The sequence below is a fragment of the Schistocerca piceifrons genome, chromosome 3 (assembly GCF_021461385.2).
Source record: "Schistocerca piceifrons isolate TAMUIC-IGC-003096 chromosome 3, iqSchPice1.1, whole genome shotgun sequence".
Taxonomy (NCBI): Eukaryota; Metazoa; Arthropoda; class Insecta; order Orthoptera; family Acrididae; genus Schistocerca; species Schistocerca piceifrons.
This window is the reverse complement of record NC_060140.1, coordinates 722440392-722463062: the sequence shown is the minus strand read 5'-3', so window position 1 is coordinate 722463062 and position 22671 is coordinate 722440392. Positions and strand designations below refer to the sequence as shown.

The window sequence follows — 22671 nt, the reverse complement described above, 5'->3', positions numbered from 1 at the left end:
CTCCCCTGCCCATTATTTCTCAGGGGGGAATTTGGTTCTAATGTGGGGCCTGTCTATCGCATGCCCCAGGGGTTGAATTATTGAGCATGTCATACATTCAGAGAGTATCTGCCTTTTGAATTTTGGTCAGATGACACACTTTTCTACATCTGCAGGATCGTCTTTTGTGATTCTAAAGGTTTTTGCTCTCCAATTCTTGCAGACTCTGTTCAGTGGGAAATGGCCAGATTTGCATTCCAGTTACCACTTTCTGGTGTGGATCCACCTGATGACTAGGGTGGTAATTCACAGGAGACCACGAAGATGGATGCTCCAAAGGACAAAGTGGATACTATACAGTTAGCAGGCCATCTTCAAACAACAGAATTGTGCCCAGGAAATGCTGAATTATATCACCAGTGTAATCCACTGAGCTGCCTTCAATTCCATTCCCCAGGGGAGCAACCATCTTAGACATCAGCCTGTTCTTGAGAGGAAAGAAAATGTCACTCAACAAACAGATCCAGGCACACACCTTTGTGGAAATTCAAATACCATCCAGCAGCTAGAAATCTTCACGCATTCAGGACAACAAGGACACAAGCAAGGCAAATAATAAAAGAATGGTAGAGGAACTCCTGGAAGTTATTGGCGACTTCATTAATTGGTCCACCTTCGCCACACAATTTTGGGAATCAGTAAGGATGATTTTAGGCAAGGGCCTTTTCATGAGAAATGGGAGTTTGGTGGACACACATAGAGATGTGGCTCAGGTTTAAGCTGAACACTTTTTTACCATTTCTTTGTCATCTGGACAAACTTCTGAGTTCTAGGCACATGATAGAACTCTGGAGATGAGAAGGCTCTACTTCTTCTTATTTGATAAGATCTACAATCATCAATTCTCCATTTAGGAATTATAAACAGATCTGGTCATAGCCAGAGACTCTTCTTCATGGCGAAATCAGATTCATTATACTATGGTCTGTCATCTGTTCCATGGACCCAAAGGCAATCTCCTTTCTTGTTTCAGTCAAATTTGGTTTTATGGACAGGAGCCCACCAACTTAACGTATGTACCACAGTTTTATCTGTACGTGGATGGATCCCACCAAGCGAATGCACTTGCTTGTTCAGCTGTTTTCTCTGATAAAGCTTTCCAAGTAGGCTACACCTTTCAGAACAACTTGCAGATTATGATGCGGAATTACATGATATTAAGATGGCACTCAAGTAGATTCAGCAGCTTTACAGTAAAAAGTTTCTTGTCCATCCTGACTTACTCAATAGACTACAAGCAGTCCATCAACTCTATCCTGTAGACCAGTTGATTCAGATCATCCATGATAGCTTGCAGCAGGTGCAACACTGAGGTAAAGAAATGGTCTTTTGCTGGTCACCTGGACATATTGGAATACAGGGAAATGACACATCTGACAAAGCAAACAAAGAAGCTTGTAGGGATGGTATTGTATGTTGGAAGTGCTGTCCCCTTGCATGTCACTATCTCATTGACTGAAGAATTGTGTGGGAAAGCAGCTCAAATTGACTGTGCAGGCATGGTGGACTTCATGTCAATCAAGTCGATGGAAAGAAGGGCAGCTCACCATATTGCACATTTGAAACTGCCCATTAACACAAGGTTCCTTCCTCTGTGGGAGGCTCCAACAGTCTTTGAAGTTTGTGGTGGGTAGCGTGTCCTGTTAGACATGTTTTGGCTATATGTGTTTGTAAACTGACATAAGGGAAACCCTCAGTTTGGCTGGAGATCTGCTCACCACCCTCGCTGATGCCGACACCAGTGTAACATGAATTTTGAAATTTTGTGAACTGTCAGGTCTCATCTCTAAAGTGCCAGGGTCATGAGATTAGTGTGCTCTGAATGGATAGCCCAAGAAGTTAAGCCTTTTTATACACTATTTCCACAGTCATAGTTTAGTGTATCATGTCAGCAGCTTTTTTATCATTGATACATGGACTTTAACGTGTTTTAAGTAACTCTGCCACTGGAGACAGTCTTTGTGGTGTCTCTCCCCTCCCCCCCTTGCACCACCACCACCACCACCACCACCACCACGAGAGTGGCATGCTGGTACTTTTCAAGGGTATTTATGACGATTCTACTGAGTGCTCCACCGCCACCACCACCACCACCACCACCACCACCAACAACAACAACAACAACATTGTCGTCGTCATAATCTACACTGAAGAGCCAAAGAAACTGGTGTCCCTGCCTAATATCATTTAGCGCCCCCTGAGCACGCAGAAGTGCCGCAACACGACGTTGCATGGATATGACCAATGTCTGTAGTAGTGCTGGAGGGAATTGACACCCTGAATCCTGCAGGGCTGTCCGTAAATCCGTAAGAGTACGAGGGGGTGGAGATCTCTTCTGAACAGCACTTTGCAAGGTGTCCCAGATATGCTCAGTAATGTCATGTCTGGGGAGTGTTTAAACTCAGAAGAGTGTTCCTGGAGCCACTTTGTAGCAATTCTGGATGTGTGAGGTGTCGCATAGTCCTGCTGGAGTTACCCAAGTCCGTCAGAATGCACAACTGACATGAATGGATGCAGGTGATCAGACAGGATGTTTACATGTGTGTCTCCTGTCAGTCATATGTATACATATCAGGGGTCCCATATCACTCCAGCTGCACACCCCACACCATTTCAGAGCCTCTACCAGCTTGAACAATCCCCTATTGACATACAGGGTCCATGGATTTCTTGAGATTGTGTCCATACCCATACATGTCCATCTGCTCAATACAATTTGAAATGAGACTCATCCAATCAGGCAACTTGTTTCCAGTCATAAACAGTCCAATGTCAGTATTTACGGGCCTAGGCGAGGTGTAAAGATTTGTGTCGTGCAGTCATCAAAGGAACACGAGTGGGCCTTCGGCTCCAAAAGCCCATATTGATGATGTTTTTTGAATGGTTTGCACACTGACACTTGTTGATGGCCCAGCACTGAAATCTACAGCAATTTGTGAAAGGGTTGCATTTCTGTTGAGTTGAATGGTTCTCTTCAGTTGTTGTCATTCCCATTGTTGCTGGATATTTTTCCAGTCGCGGTGAAGTCGGAGATTTGATGTTTTTTCGGATTCCTGATATTCACTGTACACACGTGAAATGGTTGTACGGGAAAATGCCCACTTCATCACTACCTGTGTCCCATCGCTCGTGTGCCAGCTATAACACCACGTTCAAACTCACTTAAATCTTGATAACCTGTCATTGTAGCAGCAGTAACTGATCTAACAACTGTGCGAGACACTTGTCTTATATCGGCATTGCCAACTGCAGTGCCGTATTCTGCCTGTTTACATATCTCTGTATTTGAATATGCATGCCTATACCAGTGTCTTTGGCTCTTCGGTATAATTCCCCATTGCTTTCAGCCATGCCTCCATACCTGTGTAGCAAGGCCATGGTGACAGCTATTAGTTTGTCAGGTATTTTACTGACACTCCCAGATGTGGTTGCAGGAATTGGTGTTGTTGATGTGTGCAAGCTGCCTACTGTGGCAGAGTCATTAGTTTATTGGGACGAGAACACAAAATACCCTTCTCGAAATGTGAGAACAAAAGTAGACTTCCTTTGGAACTTATCCATTCTTCTCTTTCCACATGAAAGTGCAAGATGTATAACCATGAGACTCAACTAGACTTGGAGTGCAGATTATGTACAGTAAGATATGCTTGTGTAATTGGACAGCCCTCCACATAGGTAACTGCTCTTTGTGGTGTATTCCTGGGGCAGTCTGTCCTAGAGATCCGTGTATTGACTGTTAAAATTATAGCACAGTTCAAAACTGTTATGTAACTTTCTAAATGTGAAACTTTTGATGCCTATGCTATTTTGCACAGAAACTGGGCAACTAGAAAAACTGAGTGGGGGGGGGGGGGGCAGGGGAGGGGGGGGGGGAGAGATATTTCAGGGTAGAGTAAAAATTAAAAATAAAAAGGAAAGCAGGCTCTTTCGTTGTAGTTCAAGAATTGAAATGCTGGATCAAAAATTTTAGTGTTGTAATTACCTTGTGTTATTCCTTGCATAAAGAAAATACAACATGATCTTGGATTTATAGACCTATCTGTTTAGGAAACTCCTATAGATAGTCATAAACTCATAAAACATTAAACTAGATTTGGAAAAAAATGGATAAGTGGTTCACTGGTTATGTGAGTTGTAATTGATACAAAGATCTTCATTCATAAATCATTCTGTGCTTGCAAATGTTATGAGTTGTAAGCTTGTATGTGTAATTGATATCTTTAGTACAGGTAACAGTTCAGCCTATTATTTTTTCCGAGAAAATTATAATATTTTAAGAAGACAAATGTCTCTGTAAAACATTACTAACACTACTCGGACATTTTAAAAAAAGTTTTTAATTTTTATCTTTCAGAGCACTTCATGCATATGTGTTGTGAAGATGCCACGAAATGAGCAGGTTCTGAATCATTATAATGACTTTGGCTTACATTCTTATGTGTTTTTTTGGTTATTAGTTAGGAATATCAGGTTCTTAGCACTCACCATTATTTTTTTTTCTTTTTTTGCAACATAGTAGCTGTGCCTGGGAACAAATTGTCACTGATTTAAGAGAGCATGCTTGCAGTATGAAATTTATATCCAAGTGATAAGCTTGATACTTTACCCGCAAGTGTGCGTCCTGTTGTGTTTTTGATACTTTCAACTAAAACTTGTAGCCTGCCCATCTTTCCTTTTCCTTTAGTACTCATTAAGCAATAGTGGCTTACATGATTGTGACACATTTGCTTAACAGCACTTATGCTTCTACATTATTTTATTATTATTATTTAATTGTTATTTAATGGCACTAAACTGCCCCTATTATCTCTTGTACACAGTGGCATGTCAAAAAACTGAAATTAATGTAATAATAATCTGCATGTCTAAAATCAAGTTTGGGATTATGTTATTGAGCACTAATAAAGAGTAAGATAGTTTAAAAGAAAAGGGATGCTAACAACACAAGAATGAAAATTGCTGTTGAGAAATCGATAAAGTATGTACAAATGTGTTTCAATGTGTACATGAAGATTAAGAGTAGATATCCATAGTAGGCAAAAGATAGGTACAAAGAAAATCGTATGTATGTATGCACTCACGGGTGGCAGTGTTCGAAACAAGAGTGAAAAGTATGGCTACGAAGTCTTACGCGACATATTTCTGGAATAAAAAACTCTCGGTATACATGCTGCGTCAATTCAGGATAAAACTGCAAGCTTTCAACCACTACCTCCATGGTCATTGTCAGGGCTAAAACTGACTGTCGTAAACTAGCGAGGCTCCCACTTTTATATGCAAAGGACGGCTTCTGATTGGCTGGAATACGTCATAGCAATAGCCCACCCATCGAATTACTGGGACTCTGTGATCCGGGAAGCAGTCGAAATTAGACTTAGTGATAGTAAGTTTGACAGAGACAACTGCTATGCACTTAGCAACACCTGGAAGAGTGCATTGGATAAAGAAAAATCGCAGAGGAAAACTTCCCGCACTTTACCTCCTGATTCAAGGGATGGTGCTGCAAGCAACGTGGGATAGAAACCACATTTATGGAAGTAGAGGGCACCACTTCACTATGCGCCATATCGCTGTTGCTATGATGTATTCCAGCCAATCAGAAGCCGTCCTTTGCATATAAAAGTGGGAGCCTCGCTAGTTTACGACAGTCAGTTTTATCCCTGACGACGACCATGGAGGTAGTGGTCGAAAGCTTGGAGTTTTATCCTGAGTTGACACGGCATGTATACCGAGAGATTTTTAGTCAAGAGTGAAAAGTGGTTATAATTGTTTGCTAATAATTATGGTAGACCTATTTGTTAAACAAAACCAGTTTTTTCTGGTAGCATGCTAAGTTTTAGTGGTTAGGAAAGCTGTAAATGTAATTTTGTAGCTTTTTATTTAATTTTTCTGTATGAAGAAGTGAGGGAAGAAAAACAGGTCTTTCAACGATCAGTTCTTTCATTACAAAAATTTGTATTTTATGTATTTGGAGACACCGAGTATGAGAGGAGAAATACTTATGAGACAGCAGTAAAAGAAAGAACAAATTGTGTATTGAGTATGAAGTTTAGAAATTATTACTGACAAAGAAGTGTAATAAGTATTATTTTATGAATATATTAGCATGTAGAAAGAATAAATTACAAAATAAGGGAACAAGTCTCATGAAATTTCAGCAATATATCAAAATTAATCAGGAAAAAAATCCTCAAGCCTTGTGTTAAAGTGACTGCTGGGAAAAATAAGTGGTGGTAGACTAGATTAGATTGGTTTTGAAACCATTGTCTACGGAAACATTACTGGTAGCGTACAGAAAATGACATGATGAATAAAATGTATCCAACCATGTAAAAAGACATTGTCACTTGATACTAAAGAAATAAGTGAATTCAAAGAAAAATGTAATGGGCTATAGTGAATGTAGAAAAATAATTACCACCAGCAATTTTTATAACAATGGTACGATAAAGTTTTTGCTTGTTGGAGCATCTTGGTGTTGAGTTTGGGAAAAAAGTGATTATAAAAGTTTAGAAAAATCTGGATACTTCAAATGGTTGTTCACAGAACACTTATAAAGTAAATTTAAGAACTGCATGAGCATTGTTATGTGATATGTATGCTTGAAGGTGTTTGCAGTACAGTGAGGTGTTACAGATTGTTGCTGTTCAGTGCACTTTGAATGCTGCCACATTTTATTGCTTAAACTTCTGTTTATTTATGCTATTTATTTTAGTATTTTTGGTGACTTCTATTAACAGTTTCACCTATCTGTGAGTGCACAGGACAGCAGCTACAAAATGTAATGTCTGGGTACCAAATGTATGTTGAATATATATTTTTTTCTTATTTTGTGGTATAATTATGAGACACCTCATGATCATACGTACTCTAAAAGTCCCATCCAGTAACAATGTGGAAGGAGAAGTACATAATATGTTTAGATTTTCCTATTTCTTACTGCTTTGAGTGCAATGGTTCAATTACAGACCCTGCTGCGGTGAGAATGAATGTAATTAATTGTTGAAGACAGAGTGGAAAGTTACTAGACAGGTAGCGTAATTGACCAACAATCTTTATTCAGTTTATTGAAGTATAGTAGTTGGCTTAACTTATTTTGAAATGCTGATGACAATCCTCAGAGTGTGTGGCAACATCATAGTGTGGTAAAATATGAGCCACGTTCTTTCGTATTTTATTTGTGGGAACATTTCTTCTCTGTTCTAACCCACCACAGTATTGAGTCAGTTGTATGAATTTCGGTACTACCATTTTCATCTCCTGTTGTAAACACTGAGCTGAAAGATGGCTTGCGCAACATTTCTCTTCACTTGAATGTGCATAAAAATTGCTGGGGAGTGTATTGGCATAATTTTAATTGGTTTAAATAAGACCATCCTTGCACTTCAGCTACAACTTTATATTTTGTACTTTGATAGTAATGTAAATGGTTCATACTTTGAGTCCATTTTCAACTGTCTATGCTGCAGAATTAAGAACATGAATCATATTATTTAAATTACGTCAGTATGCCAATACATATGAGTAAATACCATTACTCATGGCCTGTATTTACACAAAGAATAGAATTCATTACAGTTAGCAACTATCCTGTGAACACATTAATCTGTTATTCTGTTAATTTGTTCTTTGTAATCCAAGTGGAGCAGTAAACATCAGGTGATTTACATTGTCTGCTGCACAGAGATTATGTACGAAATGCAGGCCACAACCCGTTGGTTGTTTTCTGTCCCACAAACCCAACTCGCACTTTTCTCACATGACATCCTGAAAGCTATGGATCAAGGAAGTCGGGTAGATGGAGTATTTCGTGATTTATGAAAAGCATTTGTCTCAGTACCACACCTGTGCTTTTTATCAAAATTGTGGTCAAATGGGATATCAGACAAAATATGTTACTGGATTGAGGATTTCTTGGTAGGGCAGACGTTGCATATTATCTTGGCTGGAGAGTCATTGTCAGATGTAGAAGTAAATTCGAGAGTACCCCAGGGAAACGTGTTGGGACTCTTGCTGTTCATGTTCTATGTTGTATTAATGATTTTGTAGGCAATATTAATAATAACCTCAGACATTTCGTAGATGATGCTATTATCTGCAACAAAAGACTGTCAGAATGAAGCTGCACATATAGTCAGGCAGATCTTGATAAGATTTCAAAGTTGTGCAATTATTGGCAGCTTGATTTAAATTAGCTCGATTTAAATTGTCAAAAACGTAAAATTGCGCACTTCACAAAAAAATAATAGTGTCCTTTGAGTCACAGTTAGACTCTGTAAACTCATACAAATATCTTCGTACAACGCCTACTAAGGACATGAAATGGAATGATCACATAGGCCCAGTCATGGATAAAACAGGTAACAAACTCTGGCTTATTGATATAATACTAGGGAAATGCAACCAGTCTACAAAGGAGATTGCTTACAAATCACTCATGGGAGCCTGCTTACAAATCACTCATGGGAGCCATCTTAGAATATTGGTCAAGTGATCAGACTAACTGCAGCATGCATAGAGGCATTTAGTCATATCAACTGTGCTCCATACTGAATGGAACGGGAAGAAACTATAACAACTTGTAGAGTGGGATATACCCTCTGCCATGCACTTCAGTGTTTCGCAGTCTAAGGTGTAGATGTAAAAATGAACAACATAATGTCAATCCTTCAGAGTAAATATACTTTATTAACCACTCCTCCTTAATACAGTTTTTCATTAAAAATGCATACAAATAGAATTAAATAAAGATAACATGAAGCAGATTATGTTCTAAAGAACTTATTAATTTTGAAGAATGTAGAAAGTAATGTGAGAGGTTTAATTGGATATGATGATGGAAGTAGTGTTAACACCTTGAAGGCCACTAATTTTTCAGGGATCTATTACTTACTGGGTGAAAGTCAATAACTCACATTAAAAAAAAGTCAGTGAATTGTGTGAGAAAAATAAAAGTAGGAGTAGTTAGAAAGATTGGACTGAAAAGTATTTTTCATTAATTGGTCAGAAAGTTCAGGACTAGAACAGTTATGCTAACACACTCTTACAAGAAAAGGCACCTATGTTATCCATAAGGGTGTATTGGTACTCAACACTGTTGCTCTACATCATGGCCTCACAAACTTCATCATTCAGTTGCTGCTTTCCTGTAATAATTATCCTGTCACTTTGTCTGTCTCGCACATGTCTGCTTCATCTGCAACTACTCTGCAAGCCACCATAGAATGCTCTGTACCACTACTAGTCACTCCATTTCCTGTCCCACTAGTAAATGGAGCGAGGGAATAAGACGGTGTATATTGTTAATTTCTGTTATCTTGTCTTCACAGTTCTTACATAAAATGTACATTGGCATCAGTAGAATCATACTGCGATTGGCAGCAAGTGTTGGTTCTCTAATTTTTCTCAATAGTATTTCGTGAAAAGAACATTGTCTTGTATCCAGGGATTCCCATTTGAGTTCTTGAAGTATCTCTGTAAAACTCTCATATTGATCAAACCTACTGGAAACAAATCTAGCAGTACTCCTCTGAATTGATTTGACATCTTCCTTCAATCTGACCTGGTGAGGATCCCAAATACTCAATCTGTACTCAAGGATAGGTTGCAGTAGGGTTCTGTACGAGGTCTCCTTTACAGACAAATTAGGCTTTCCTAGAACTCTCCCAAAAAAAACTGAAGTTGACAATTCACCTTCCCTATTAGTACTAATACTACTACTGTTATTGCTACTAACCTTATGTGCTCATTCCATTTCATATTGATTTGCAACATTATGCTTACATATTTAATTGATGTTACTGTGTCAAGCAGTACACCACTTATACTGTATTTGAACATTACAGATTGTTTTTCCTTACTCATCTGCACTAACTTAAATTTTTCTACATTTAGAGCAAGCTGCAATTCATTACACCAAGTAGAAATTGTGTGTCATTTATGTGTGTAGAGAACAAGAGTGGTCCTATTACACTTTCCTGAGGCATTCCTGAAGATACCGTTGCCTCTGATAATCACACGCCGTCCAGGACAACATACAAAGACTTGAGAGTCACTTGTGTATCTGAGAAACTATTTTGCATGCTCTGACCTTCGTTATCAGTCTACAGTGGCAGCAGTGTCAAACACTTTCTGGAACTTGAGGACTAAGGAATCTGCCTGTTGCCCATCAACCATGGTTCACAGGATATGGTGCAAGAAAAGGGCAAGCAGAGTTTTGCAAAAGTGACGCTTTCCAAATCCATGATGATGTGGAGAGACGTTTTTCTATCTCAAGAAAATTTATTATATTTGAGCTTAGAAGATGCTCAAGAATTCTGCAACAAACTGATGTTAAGGATATTGGCCTGTAATTTTATGGGTCTGTTCTTTTACACTTGTTATATAAGGGAGTCACTTGGTTTTGCATAGCCGCTTGGGATTGTGTGCTGGAATAAAGCCCCATTGCTGAATAATAAAAACACTGCTAGCCTTCTTGGTGGATTTTTTTAAACTTTAACAACCATGGTTGCCGTGATGACATCGTGGTCACCAATTGCTGTCTACTTTCACTCTGTCAGTAAATCAGGCTCCTGTTTGTAGCTACAAGGTCTAAAATATTTCCATTGCATATAGGTTGTTGAGCTAACTGCTCAAGATAGTTTGTGGAAAATGTTTTCAGAGCTACTTCCCAAGTCTGTGTGTCTGTGCTGCCTGCAGTGAATCCATAGATGTCCCAGTCTATATTCGATAGGTCAAAGTCACCATTCATTTAATATTGTATGAATGGGCTACATCTGTGTTTCTGAGTGGAAACTTTCTTCGAGTGATTCTAAGTCTGTTATGGCAGAATTGGGGAGCCAATAAACACGTCCGGTGATCAGCTTGAGTTCACTTAGGCTGGTTACTCGCGTCCAGAAAAATCCACATTCAGACTCGGTTTCAACCTCAATAGACACAATATTTTTGTTGATGCCAATGAGTACTACTACTCCTATCACATCCACATCTACACTTGCAAGCATACTCCGTACGCAGCCATATGGTGTATGGCCAGTTGTACCCAGTACCGTTAATATTCATTTCCGTTCGTGTTCCACTCACAAATACAGTGAGAAAAATGTGACTGTTTACATGCCTCCTTACAGTCCCTAATTTATCTTAACTTCATTGTCCATGCACAAAATATACGTTAGTGGCAGTAGAGTCATTCTGCAGTCAGTTTCAAATGACTTCTCTCTCAGTGTCTTGCTTCAATCTGACCTGGTGGGGATCACAAACACTCTAGCAGTACTCAAGAATGGCTCACACTGTAGTTGGAGTCATGAACAATTGCAGTTGAGTTTAGGCTTGTTCTGCACACCGACATCATGCATTCTTAGACAGCCAATGAGTGTTTAGTAGTGGTCTGAGCACTCTGCTCTAAATACCATAGCTAATATGAGCATTAAATCTAATTGTAGCAAATTGTTTAGTAATTTTTTCCATTTGTTGTGAATTTTCATCACTGATGGTGGTGATAAGTGGTACATGCCGCATAAGTAAGGGAGAGACATAATTTGAACAATATATACTTTAAGTGGAAAACACATGATGCGCGTACCAAACTGTCACTTGGAATTGCCAACAATGCCATCCCCGTCCGTGCCTCCACATGCACGAACCGCAATCGTTCATGGTTCAGACTATAGTGCTCTATACTTGATGTCCTTTACAGATAAACCACATTTTCCAAAAATTCTCATAGTAAAAACAAAATTTGACCATCCATCTTCATTACTACATCCTTGCGTGATCGTTCCATTTAATGTCACTTTGCAACGTTATGCCTAGATATTTAATGAGACTGTGTTGAGCAGCTCACTACCAATGCTGTATCCCAACATTATTGGATTGTTTTTCCTATTCCTCTATATGAACTTAGATTTTTTTTTTTACAACTACATCTGCATGTATATGGCTACTCTGCATTTCACAATTAAGTTGCTATTCCACTCTTGAACATTTCTTACATTTACAGCAAATTACAAATTTTGTGTAAGTAATCTTGTATACTCCTACAGTCACTCATTAATGGCACCTTCCCATACACTATATCATAATCAAGAAACATCTGCAGATGGCTGCTGTCACTGTACGTCAGAACATTCATGTATATGAAGAATAAGAGTGAATCTTATCACCCTTCCATGTGGGCCTTCTGTTGATACCCTTGTTTTTGATGAACACTTTCCTTGAGGATAACATACTAGGTTCTATTTAGTTAAGAGGTCTTTGAGCCACTCACATATATTGGAATCTATTATGAATGCTCATACCTTTAACAGTCTGCAGTGGGGCACCACGTCAAATGCTTTCCAGAAATGGAGGAATATGGAAACTGCCAGTTGCCCTGCATCCATGTGTTGCTGTATTTCATGGAAAAAGGGCTGGCTGAGGTTCAACTTCCTGATTTGTGAACAGAAGCTTTACCATTGGACTGAAAATATGTTCAAGAATTTAGCAACAAACCGAAGTTAAAAATATGGTCTGTAATTTTGCAGATTCATTCTTATGCCTTTCTAATATACAGGAGTCACCTACATTTTTTTTCAGTCAGTTGGACTCGGTGCTAGGCAACAGATTAGCAATAAATGCAAGCCAAGTAAGGGGCCAATGCCATAAAATACTATCAGTAAAACAAAATTGTGATTACATCCAGACCTAGCAACTTGTTTTCATCTCTTTCAGTTGCTTCTCTAAGCAAGGGATGCCTATTACTATGTCCTCCATATGGTAGTTAGTGTGATGATCAGATGACGGTATGTTTTTATGATCCTTCTGTGTGAATGATTTGTTAAATGCGAAATTAGAAAGTTCAGCTTTTCTTTTGCTGGCTTCTATTGCTGCATCAGACTGTTCAGCAAGTGACTGGATAGAAGCCTTCAATCCACTTAGCGATCTTATAGAATCAGAATTCTCTCGGGTTGTCAGCAAGATCTTTTGCTAAGATATACCAGTGCTAATTGTTGTATGCTTCATGCATCAATCTTTGTACAGACTCATGAATTTCAACCAACTTTTGCTTTACTATCCATTCAAACTTGGCCAATAATTCCTCTTCGTCCATTATACTGGAACTAAATGATGTCCATGCATTGTCTGTGTGGGATGCTGACAACTGCATATCTGCTCTTTCTAGCAAAAATATTCTCCTAGCCTTCTTGAGGGCTTTGTTAACTTAAGAAACCGGTGTTGCTGTGTGACATAACTAATCCCTGTCTCAATACTGACATCGGCAGTGAGATCAGGCCTGTTTGTAGCTAAAATGTTTCCACTGCATGTGAGCTCTCGAACTACCTCTCAAGACAGTTTTTGGTAAATGTGTTGTAACATATTTCACAAGACTGCCTGTACATACCACTTGTAATGAATCCACAGACGTCCCAGTCTGTACTTGGTAGGTTAAAGTTGCCTCAAGCTAATAACGCATGATCTGGGTATTTCCATGCTACTGAGCAAAGTCTTTCCTTGAATGATTCTAAAACTGTCACAGTGGAATTGGATGGCTCATAAAAACATCAGATAATTAACTTGAGTTCGCTTAGATCAGCTAGACTCCAGGCCAACAGACCCCTACCAGTCCTGGGAAGGATACTGCAAATTGCCAGCACTGCTTGCACCCCGTGAGTGAGGCCCACTGTCTTTATGAACTGAGGATGGTCTGAAAACTAGAGCAACAGGCCTCACTGGTGCCGACATGAACCACAACTAGATGTTGATTGCAAACTACACCCTAGATAGTCATAAGCATTGCTGTCTACACATTTTGGATGAGGCCCCCTGACAGACAAACAGAGTGCATGTTGGACTCCCGCCATGGATGCAGTTTCTCTATAGGAGCTCAAAATAACTAGCAAAGCCCTCCCCATGTGTGCCTAGTCAGAACCTAATGAAGTAGTGGCCACCTGACCACCCTGGATGAATGGGCATGGGCAGACAGGTAGTCCCAGTCAAAGGCTCTCTATCTCAACCTGCCACTCGCCCTATATGTCTGTTGGTGTTATTGGACTAGGTTATGCAATGGTTAAGGCACTGGTTTATAATTACGCAAGAACAGAATTCAAATTGCCATATAACCATTAAGAATAAGGTTTCCTCTAATTTCCATAACTCAGTTCGTGTGAAGTGACAAAATACAGATGTATGGATTATCAGAACATTTGTGAGACTCAGTGGAAAATTTCTAATAGAACAGAAACAGGGAAATCTTCAGACATGAAAGTAACTTAGTACATGCTGCAATGGAGTGTTATAGAACCATTACTGTTCACATTGTATACAAAGCATCTTGTGGAGTATGCTAGAAGCTTCATCAAGCTGTTTTTGGATGATGCTTTCGTATAATACAAAGTCACAGTGCTAGAAAATTGTAGCAAAATGCAAGAAGACCTTTGGAGGATTGACACTTCAGGGTTTAGGGAACGGCAGTTGACACTGAACATAAACAAATTAACATTATTACGTATGTAGACAATAAGTTCCATTTTGTTTGCTGACAAATTTGCCAAATAATCACTGGAAACATTTAACACCCATTAAACCTCTTATCTGGGATTTGTGTACAGAACAATAAAGTGGAGTGACCACATAAAACTGCATGCATGAAAGGCAGATGCCAGATAGATTAATTGGAAGAATTCTCAGAAAGTTGTTCATTCACAAAGGATGTAGCTTAGAAAACTCTTTTTCAGCTGGTACTTGGATATCTGGGACCTACACCAAATACCACGAGATAAAGGAAATAGAAAAGATCCAAAGAAGAACACTGCATTTTGTCACAGCTCCCTTTGAAGAAAGGAAAAAAGGTAAAGCTGTACTATGCACAGTCCTGCTGGTGGTGATATGCTGTTGCCTTCCTCCCACCTTTGAACTTATATACCCAGCCAGCTTAGCTGGGACCTACAGTTTATTGTGAATCAGAATGATAGTGCAGCTCAGCATTTCTCACATTAACAGATGGTACCAGAGGTTAAAGAAGTGGTAAGTGACAGAAAAAATATTAGGACTGACTGAACCTGTGACCCTTGGATTTTTATTCTGTAACTGTAACTCTGAGACACCAAGACTTTTAAGAACTGAAAAGGTGTTATAGAAGTTCTCATCTAACTCGATTGTCAGACACCACAAAAGAGACCGTGTGGTTTAATGTTGAAATTCATAACGCATACATTTCTACAAGTCAACCGATATATTGGTTCCTCATACATATATCTTGTGAAAAGATGATGAAAGTAAAGTTCCATGACACTGTAAAAGACCTAGGTGCAAGGCATCCCATACATCCTCCAAATATTACCTGTTGTTAAATCTCCAATCCCCTAAAACGCAGGGCTATCTGTGAGAGCACCCATGTGAATGTGATCTACCAACTTCGCTAAATCCACTGTGCAGCATTCTATGTGCACACTACTGCTAACAAGATGGCCATCTGCATGAATGGCCACAGCCAAACTGTGGCTAAAAGGCAGCTGGCTTGTCTGGTTGCTGAGTGTGTCACACAGGACATTGTGCTTTGCTTCAGTGAATGCTCCACAGCTTCCACTGTCTAGATTCTTGCCACCAACACCATCTTTTCTGAATTGTACAGGGAGATTTCTTCGTGCAACATCTACTTCATTTTTGTTAACCGTCCCAGTCTCAACCCTTGCTCTTTGCTAGTCTCTGTCCTCCTGTCCTCTGCCTGATTGATCCCACTCCAGCCCCCCCCCCCCCCCCCCCCCACACACACACTCACTCTTCTGCCCCCACCCCCCCATCTTCCCCCAACGCAGTTGTGTAGTCCATTCCACATCTCTGTTCTCCCCTCTTCCCTTCCCCTCCCCCACAGCATAGCCTCCTGACATGGAGCCTAGAAGCACACCATCCTGCCCCACTGCATCCTTGCCAAGTCCCACAGGCAGCACTACAGCATCTTCTTCCACCTGTAACCTGCTATCCATCCTCCTCCTCATCCCCTGCCTCTTCTGTACCCCTGCTTCTCACCCCAGCCCAGATCATTGTTGAGTGCATTTGGGGCTCAGTGCTGGAGATTACTGTGTCTGTGTGTGTGTGTGTGTGTGTGTGTGTGTGTGTGTGTGTGTTTGTTTGTTTGAATATGTATTTGTTTTCCAAATCTAAGGGTGAAGTTTGTATAATTTACTTTTAAATGTGCTTGTCCACCACTCGATACCTCCTCTATGTGGTGAGCAGCAGTCTAACATAATTTATATTGTTGTTTGATAACTTTTCGGGAAAGGTGCTTTGTTTGTACTCTTGAAGTAAACTGTCCTCGAGCAACATTCTTAAAACAAAATTTCCCTTTTGTATACATGTAATTTAATAAAAGTGCAATCTTCAGACCAACTGTGGTATGAGATGCTAGCTTTCTTTTATACTTTTCCTCTCTCCAAGTGTTGATGTGCCATAGAATTCAATTAATTGTAATAAACAAGAGACTAACTATTTAATGAGCTGCTGATTGTGGCCTGTAACTCCTCATTTGTGTTGATAAGTTGCACTTCAAATTCTTTTTCCTTTTTTTACAAAACAGATGGAAGTCCATGTGGAAATGTAGATTGCAAGGCAGCTAATGAATGGCCTCCCATCTGAAACTCTAAGGGAGAGTTCCTTGTCACTACTGCAATGTAAAAGCAAGCTCTGTCATGAAGGGATGCGAAGTTGATATTTCTGTGTGATTATTCTGGATTAATTTTCATAGGTGTTAAAGATTTTTGCAGAATAAGACTATGGTGACTTTTGTCCCAGGTTCCACATTATAAACAGCAATACTACTTAACAGTTGCCTCAGATACACTGTTAGAAAAGAGCCGTCATTTTCTCACTTTCTCTACCCCTTCCTCCCCCCACCCCCATTTCCCTGCCTTCCCTAGAATGGTGCTGGAGGAATGCTAAGCTTGTGCTAGTAAGTACATATGATGGTCACACATAATATACGTCTTAAACCCAAATTTCTCATGCAGGCATGTGTAAAACTGATGGGAGTGTTGAAAATTGTGGCCTGCCATCATTAACAAGTTTTGTGATCCACTTGTTCCGTAAGATCAGTAGATGCCACAGACTTCTTTTCCTGGTGATCTGCATCACAAATACATGCACATTATGCTGACAAGTTCCTTCATTGCTACAACCAATTTGTCACTTGTAAACTCTCACATCACACTTATTCTCAGATGTAGTATGTTCTCCAGCAAGAAAGTGAATGATCCCACTCAGTTCTCATTATTTTGCAGGGGACTTGATTGTGAACTAAAAGGTACCATGTATAATTAGCATTAATTTCAGTACTAGAAAGTACAGATTGGTTACACTGAAGTTTGCTTCATTTTACATTCAGTTTCTGTTGGGGGGGGGGAGATTGTTCCCCAAACTCTTTGCCTTGGATTCAGCATTTGAATTTGTAATATAAAAATATAACTCACTGTTCAGCCAAGTGTAGTGTTTTTTATATAAATATACATTAGAAAACATTTATTGGAGCACACACAACTGTGAATAATGTTAAAAACTTGTTTGTTTGTAGTTTAAAGGGACTAAACTGCATGGTTATCAGTCCCACAGTTTGGTTGTCAGACTAATAATCACTGATGAATACAGTAGACCACTTTTTACTTTAGATTTATTTTTTTTAACCCTGTGGTAAAGTACTGGACTACAGATTCCAAGTTCTCTGGTTTGTGCCCCAGCCATTTCTAGGGTTTTTATCTGTTACGGGTCACTTTGTTCACCTCTAACAATGATTGTAAATATAAAATGTGCCAAGTTGCACCATAATTGGAGCCCCTGTTGAGCCGCAAGTCCCTTTATCTCAGCTATATAAATTGTTTCAAAGGTTGGAAGAAGGCATCAGCGTACCACCACCAATAAGCCCATGCAACTTTCCCCCCCCCCCCCCCCCCCCCCCCATGCAGATATTGCGTGGATTGTTTTGAAAGAAACCTCTTTTTGGCCATGGTATTAAGGATTTCAGCCAGCTGTTTTCAGCAGTCAAAGCATGCTGCATTTCATATTACTCTGATTATGCCATCATTTCTCTCCTTCAGGCATGGCAATTGGATTTTCACTTAACAGAGTATTAAACCTTAACAATCACTGAATATACTCATTATAGGACTAGTAATATATGATAAATTTGTTATTAATTCACAAGTACTTTTAGTAAAATCAAGTTTGAATGTGCTGCAGTCAGGGTAGTATTCTCACAAAGAACCCTTAACAAAATTTATTCTCTTACACATACATTGACTTTTGACTTACACTTGTTAAAGCTAAGTTCTTTACCTCTGCTGGCTTCTGTTCATTGCCCCTCTCACTTCATTGAAACATTCATAGATGGAAAATTAGAAGAGAATGGGCTGTTATTAACATGTTCCATACAGTTTTTTATTTATTTTTTTTTAATTTTTTTATTTGATCCACAGTGTTTCGGCATTCACTTGAAAAACATGTGGGCAGCATGTTGTTTAGTGACTGATTACACCCAATGCATACTGCTAAACTAAGAGGGTTGAATGAAAAGTAATGGCGTTACCTTCATTAATTGGGTTTGGATGGGAATATTTTAATAAATCAGATGCAGAAATAATCCTTAGACTGTGATCTTTAATTACCAATATTCATTTTTCCACATAATCACCAATCAGTTGGATACATTTCTACCAACAATGAATAAGTTTTCTGAAACTGTCATGGAAGAAGTCTACACTCTGTTTTCGCAACCACAGTCTCACAGTTCTCTCAACGTCTTCATCAGAAGCATAATGGTGTTTCTGCAGATCATCTTTCATTATCGGGAACAGATGGAAGTTAGATGGTGCTAAATCTGTTCTGTATGGAGGATGCTGTACGTGGTGAGATTCAGTCTCTGAAGTTCTGCTGTGGTGGCACGTGAAGTGTATGGTTTGGCATTGTCATGTTGCAGGAAAACATTTCCCTTTCGGACCATTGTTAGCTGTTGTTTCAGAGTTCACAGCGTTGTGATGTAACACTCTGAATTTATTGCTGTTCCACGAAATCGACATGGATAACACCATCTGTGTCTCAGAACACTGTGATTTTTCCAGCTGAGGGATGCGTCTTGAATTTCTTTTCTGGGGTGAGTCTTTGTGTCGATATTCCATAGACCGATGTTTTGTCTCTGGGTCTTAATGGTGTACCCATGTTTCGTCTCCTGCTACAGTTGAATGGAGAAAGGCATCACCTTCATTCTCATAAAGTGAGAGGAGTTCCTGGCAAATTTCAAATCTGTGCACTTTCATTTCAGTAATCAGCATCCGGGGTATTCATCATGCACAGATCTTCAGATAACCAAGTAAAGCAATAATTTGACCCACATGTTCTTGTAAAATGCTGATTGTGCTTTCAATTTCTCTCTGAGTGATAGACGATCATCCTGAAACAATCTGTCAACATTTTGCTTGTGAAACTTGGTGGTTGCTGTCATAGGACGTCCAACTCTTTGTTTGTCACACGGGTCAGATGTTCCCACCTCAACATCTTTAAATTTACTCGTCCAATGACACACGGTACTCACATCGACACGATCACCATAAACTGCTTTCTTTCTCTGATGAATCTCCTTTGGGGTGACACCTTCTGCTGTCAAGAATTCAGTGTCTGCACATTGATTAAATCGCATTGACTGATTGACTGCACAGGGTTCCATACTTAACACTGTAACAACACAACCGTTCAGTGCTAAGGCTTCCCACCAAATAGAGCTGTAGAGAAGAGGCTATGGAACAAGCCAGTACCTGCCGCATACTAATGCTGCCAACTGTTGAAGAGTTACGAAGGTGGAAGCATTACTTTTCAGTCGACCCTCTTAATGTCCCTTCATGCACCACCATCAAAATGGCAGAATATAAAACAATTGTACACATCCATTACCCAGTTACTGAGCACGCACTGCAGCATACTCCAGAGACCTGTCTGTATGCTGCACCACATGGGCCATTTGGATACTCACAACCAGCATCACTTTCCTGAACTCCATACAAGGGAACTTGGTCTCTGACATATCCTCTCACTCTGCCACCCTTTTGGATTAAACCTGAGTTAGCCTACCCTCCACAATTCCTTGATTAGTCTTCACTGGATCTTTAATTTTTAGATATCTTTTTTATTTGTGTACTTCTATGCCTTGTTTCTCCCCCTCTGCCGTCCTCTCCCTCTCTTTACTCAGTTTGTCACAACTTAAGTTTTTCTCTTTTATTCCGTCTCTACTTCTCGATCTCTGAACTAAAGCCGACACTACTTTCTCTCTCTCTCTCTCTCTCTCTCTCTCTCTCTCTCTCTCTCTCTGTCTGTCTCTGTCTCAATTCTCATCAAATTTGCATTGTGAATTATTCAATAAAATTCAATTTTTTGTGTTAAATAGGGAAAGGTATAGCAGTTTCTCTCTCTTTATGTGCTCACTCTTGTTACCATTTCAGAAGAAATTGTTTTGAGGTTTTATGAAGCTAGCATCTTTCTAATTTTCTATTCACTGAGGGGCAAATTATTGCTTCTGTGTTTACATCCATACAGATCAATCGTATTTCATGCCTGTACCAATTTTTTTCTTCCTTACTTTTTCTTATAAAAACTGATCAGAACGACATATCCCTCCTCTCTTCTTAGGTTACCATACTTAAATTCCACCAGTTATTTTATCAAGAGTAACTGTTTTTAGAGCACAGTTCTTAAGTTGCTGACTGTTACTTTATCAATAGAAATTATCAGAGACAAAGACATGAACTGAAATGGAAATTAGCAACAGAAAATTGCCTGACAAAGGTAAAACATCAGTATTTCTATTTACAATGTATGAAAAATAATAAAAGCATATAATAATATGTGATTATGACTCCGTTGTAGTATACATGTAAAGAAGCAGCAAAATTTGTGGTAGAGTTACTCATTTCTTACTGATCAAGCTTTAGGTAAATAAATCAGAATGTGCGTAGAAAAAGGAAATCGGCTTTTAATGGGCATTTCACTTATATGTCCTGAGACATAGGTTGTGAAAGTGTGTTACGTGTTTCAGAAATATGCTTTGCTATTTGTGTATAATGTACAGTGCAACTTGATATCCTGCATGCACACACAGCTGCACCTATTTGACAGTGACAGATTTTTCAACATCTGTTGTGAGTTTAGTGGAGTTCTTTTTCTTTCTTTGTTTTCAGTTTGCAAACCTGCATGAGCACCTAGTAGTGATTTAATGGCTGCCTATATAAATCGCTCATTGTCTCAAATGGCTGGAGATGGCCCTTCAATAAGGGGGTCATCTTTGGTTGGAGGGCCTGGTGGTGATACAAGAAACTTACATGACTCAACTTCTCCACTACAGATATTCGTCAAAGCCAAAAAGAAGATCAATGGAATATTTGTGGAAATTGAAGACTATGTCAGGAATACAGCTTCATATATGCAAAGTAAGTATGGTTCCAGTGTACTGATTGTATTTATATACTGGTCACTATTCTGTTGTTTCTATGCAATAAATGGTTTTCAGTATTTTATTGCACATACAGACTTTGTAAAGTGCTTTATTGTGTTTTGGTGTTATTTTTAGCGTGCTCCACACACACACAAAAATGTATTCACATGGCACGAAGGTGGTAACCATTATCTGAGAGAAATAAAATACCTTTTCTGAATTCTTTGGTGTAAATAAAATTTATCTGAAGAAACTTTGGTAAAGAAATATAAAGAGATACTTCTAAAAAAGGTGACCTAAATCATTGCTATCACATGTCATGTCATGTTACCATTTGCACGTTATCAGCATATTTGTTGAATTTAATTCACATTGCAGATTGTATTTATGGTGATGGTGGTTTTGTGGGGTCCTTTGTCTAGTGTGTGTGGTGTCCTTGACATCACTGAATAAATAAGCTGTTTCATATGTAGTTAGTGACATAAATATCATAACAAATCACAGTAGTCTTGTTAGCTATGTGACAGGGTTCTGCTCATGTGAAAGGCAATGGGAATGGTTGTCACACACAATTAAAATATAAAAATTTCCATATGTATGGTGCTTTATGTGTGACGCAAGTGCAGGCTCATAGTTTGCACGAAATGTGTACCGGTTAGTTCCCCGTACAGCTGTTGAATGGGAGCTCGTATCATCTTCCACATGTTTAACACGAGCTAAGATCCTATATGATTAAATTAAGCTTTCCTTTAATTAAAGCAAGTGTTCAAAATGGCATTTCTCGGGTCCAAAGCAGTCTTGATACTTTCAGTGAACACACTGTCACACATTCATCAGATTTCATCCTTGAATTCACAAGTCAAATATCCTGATCAGTTATGAACATTATGACCGCTAATCTACTATAGATACACGCATGCACTAGTGTCCCCTAGCAAGGAATGACTCCTAGTCACACACATGCATGATGTACATAGTATTAGTGAGCGTGCTGTCCGTATGTAGAATGGGAAGACGCACGATCTATCCGAGTTTGACCGAGGGCAGATTGTAACCGCCTGGAGGCTTGGCATGAGCATTTTGAAACTGGACGACCTGTTGGGTGTTCCAGGAGTGCTGTGGTGAGTGTCTTCAATACGTGGTGGACCAAGATGAAACCATGTTCAGATGTCTCGGAGTAGGGTGGCCACCCC

The 22671-nt window shown here is 39.3% G+C and overlaps 1 protein-coding gene across 5 annotated transcripts in view; it reads left to right on the top strand.

Annotated features, from left to right (window-relative positions):
- The window catches only part of LOC124787683 (transmembrane GTPase Marf), a 166842-nt gene that overhangs the window by 32098 nt on the left and 112073 nt on the right, over nucleotides 1-22671 (top strand). For 2 of the 5 annotated variants that reach the window (XM_047254501.1, XM_047254506.1), the window contains exon 2: nucleotides 21225-21473. In XM_047254501.1, coding sequence (XP_047110457.1) covers nucleotides 21260-21473 — 214 coding nt within the window. In that variant the 5' untranslated portion in view covers nucleotides 21225-21259. Of the gene's footprint in view, nucleotides 1-4393; nucleotides 4439-14750; nucleotides 14865-21224; nucleotides 21474-22671 lie in introns of those variants that run through there. The other 3 variants (XM_047254503.1, XM_047254502.1, XM_047254505.1) reach the window with 3 other exon arrangements.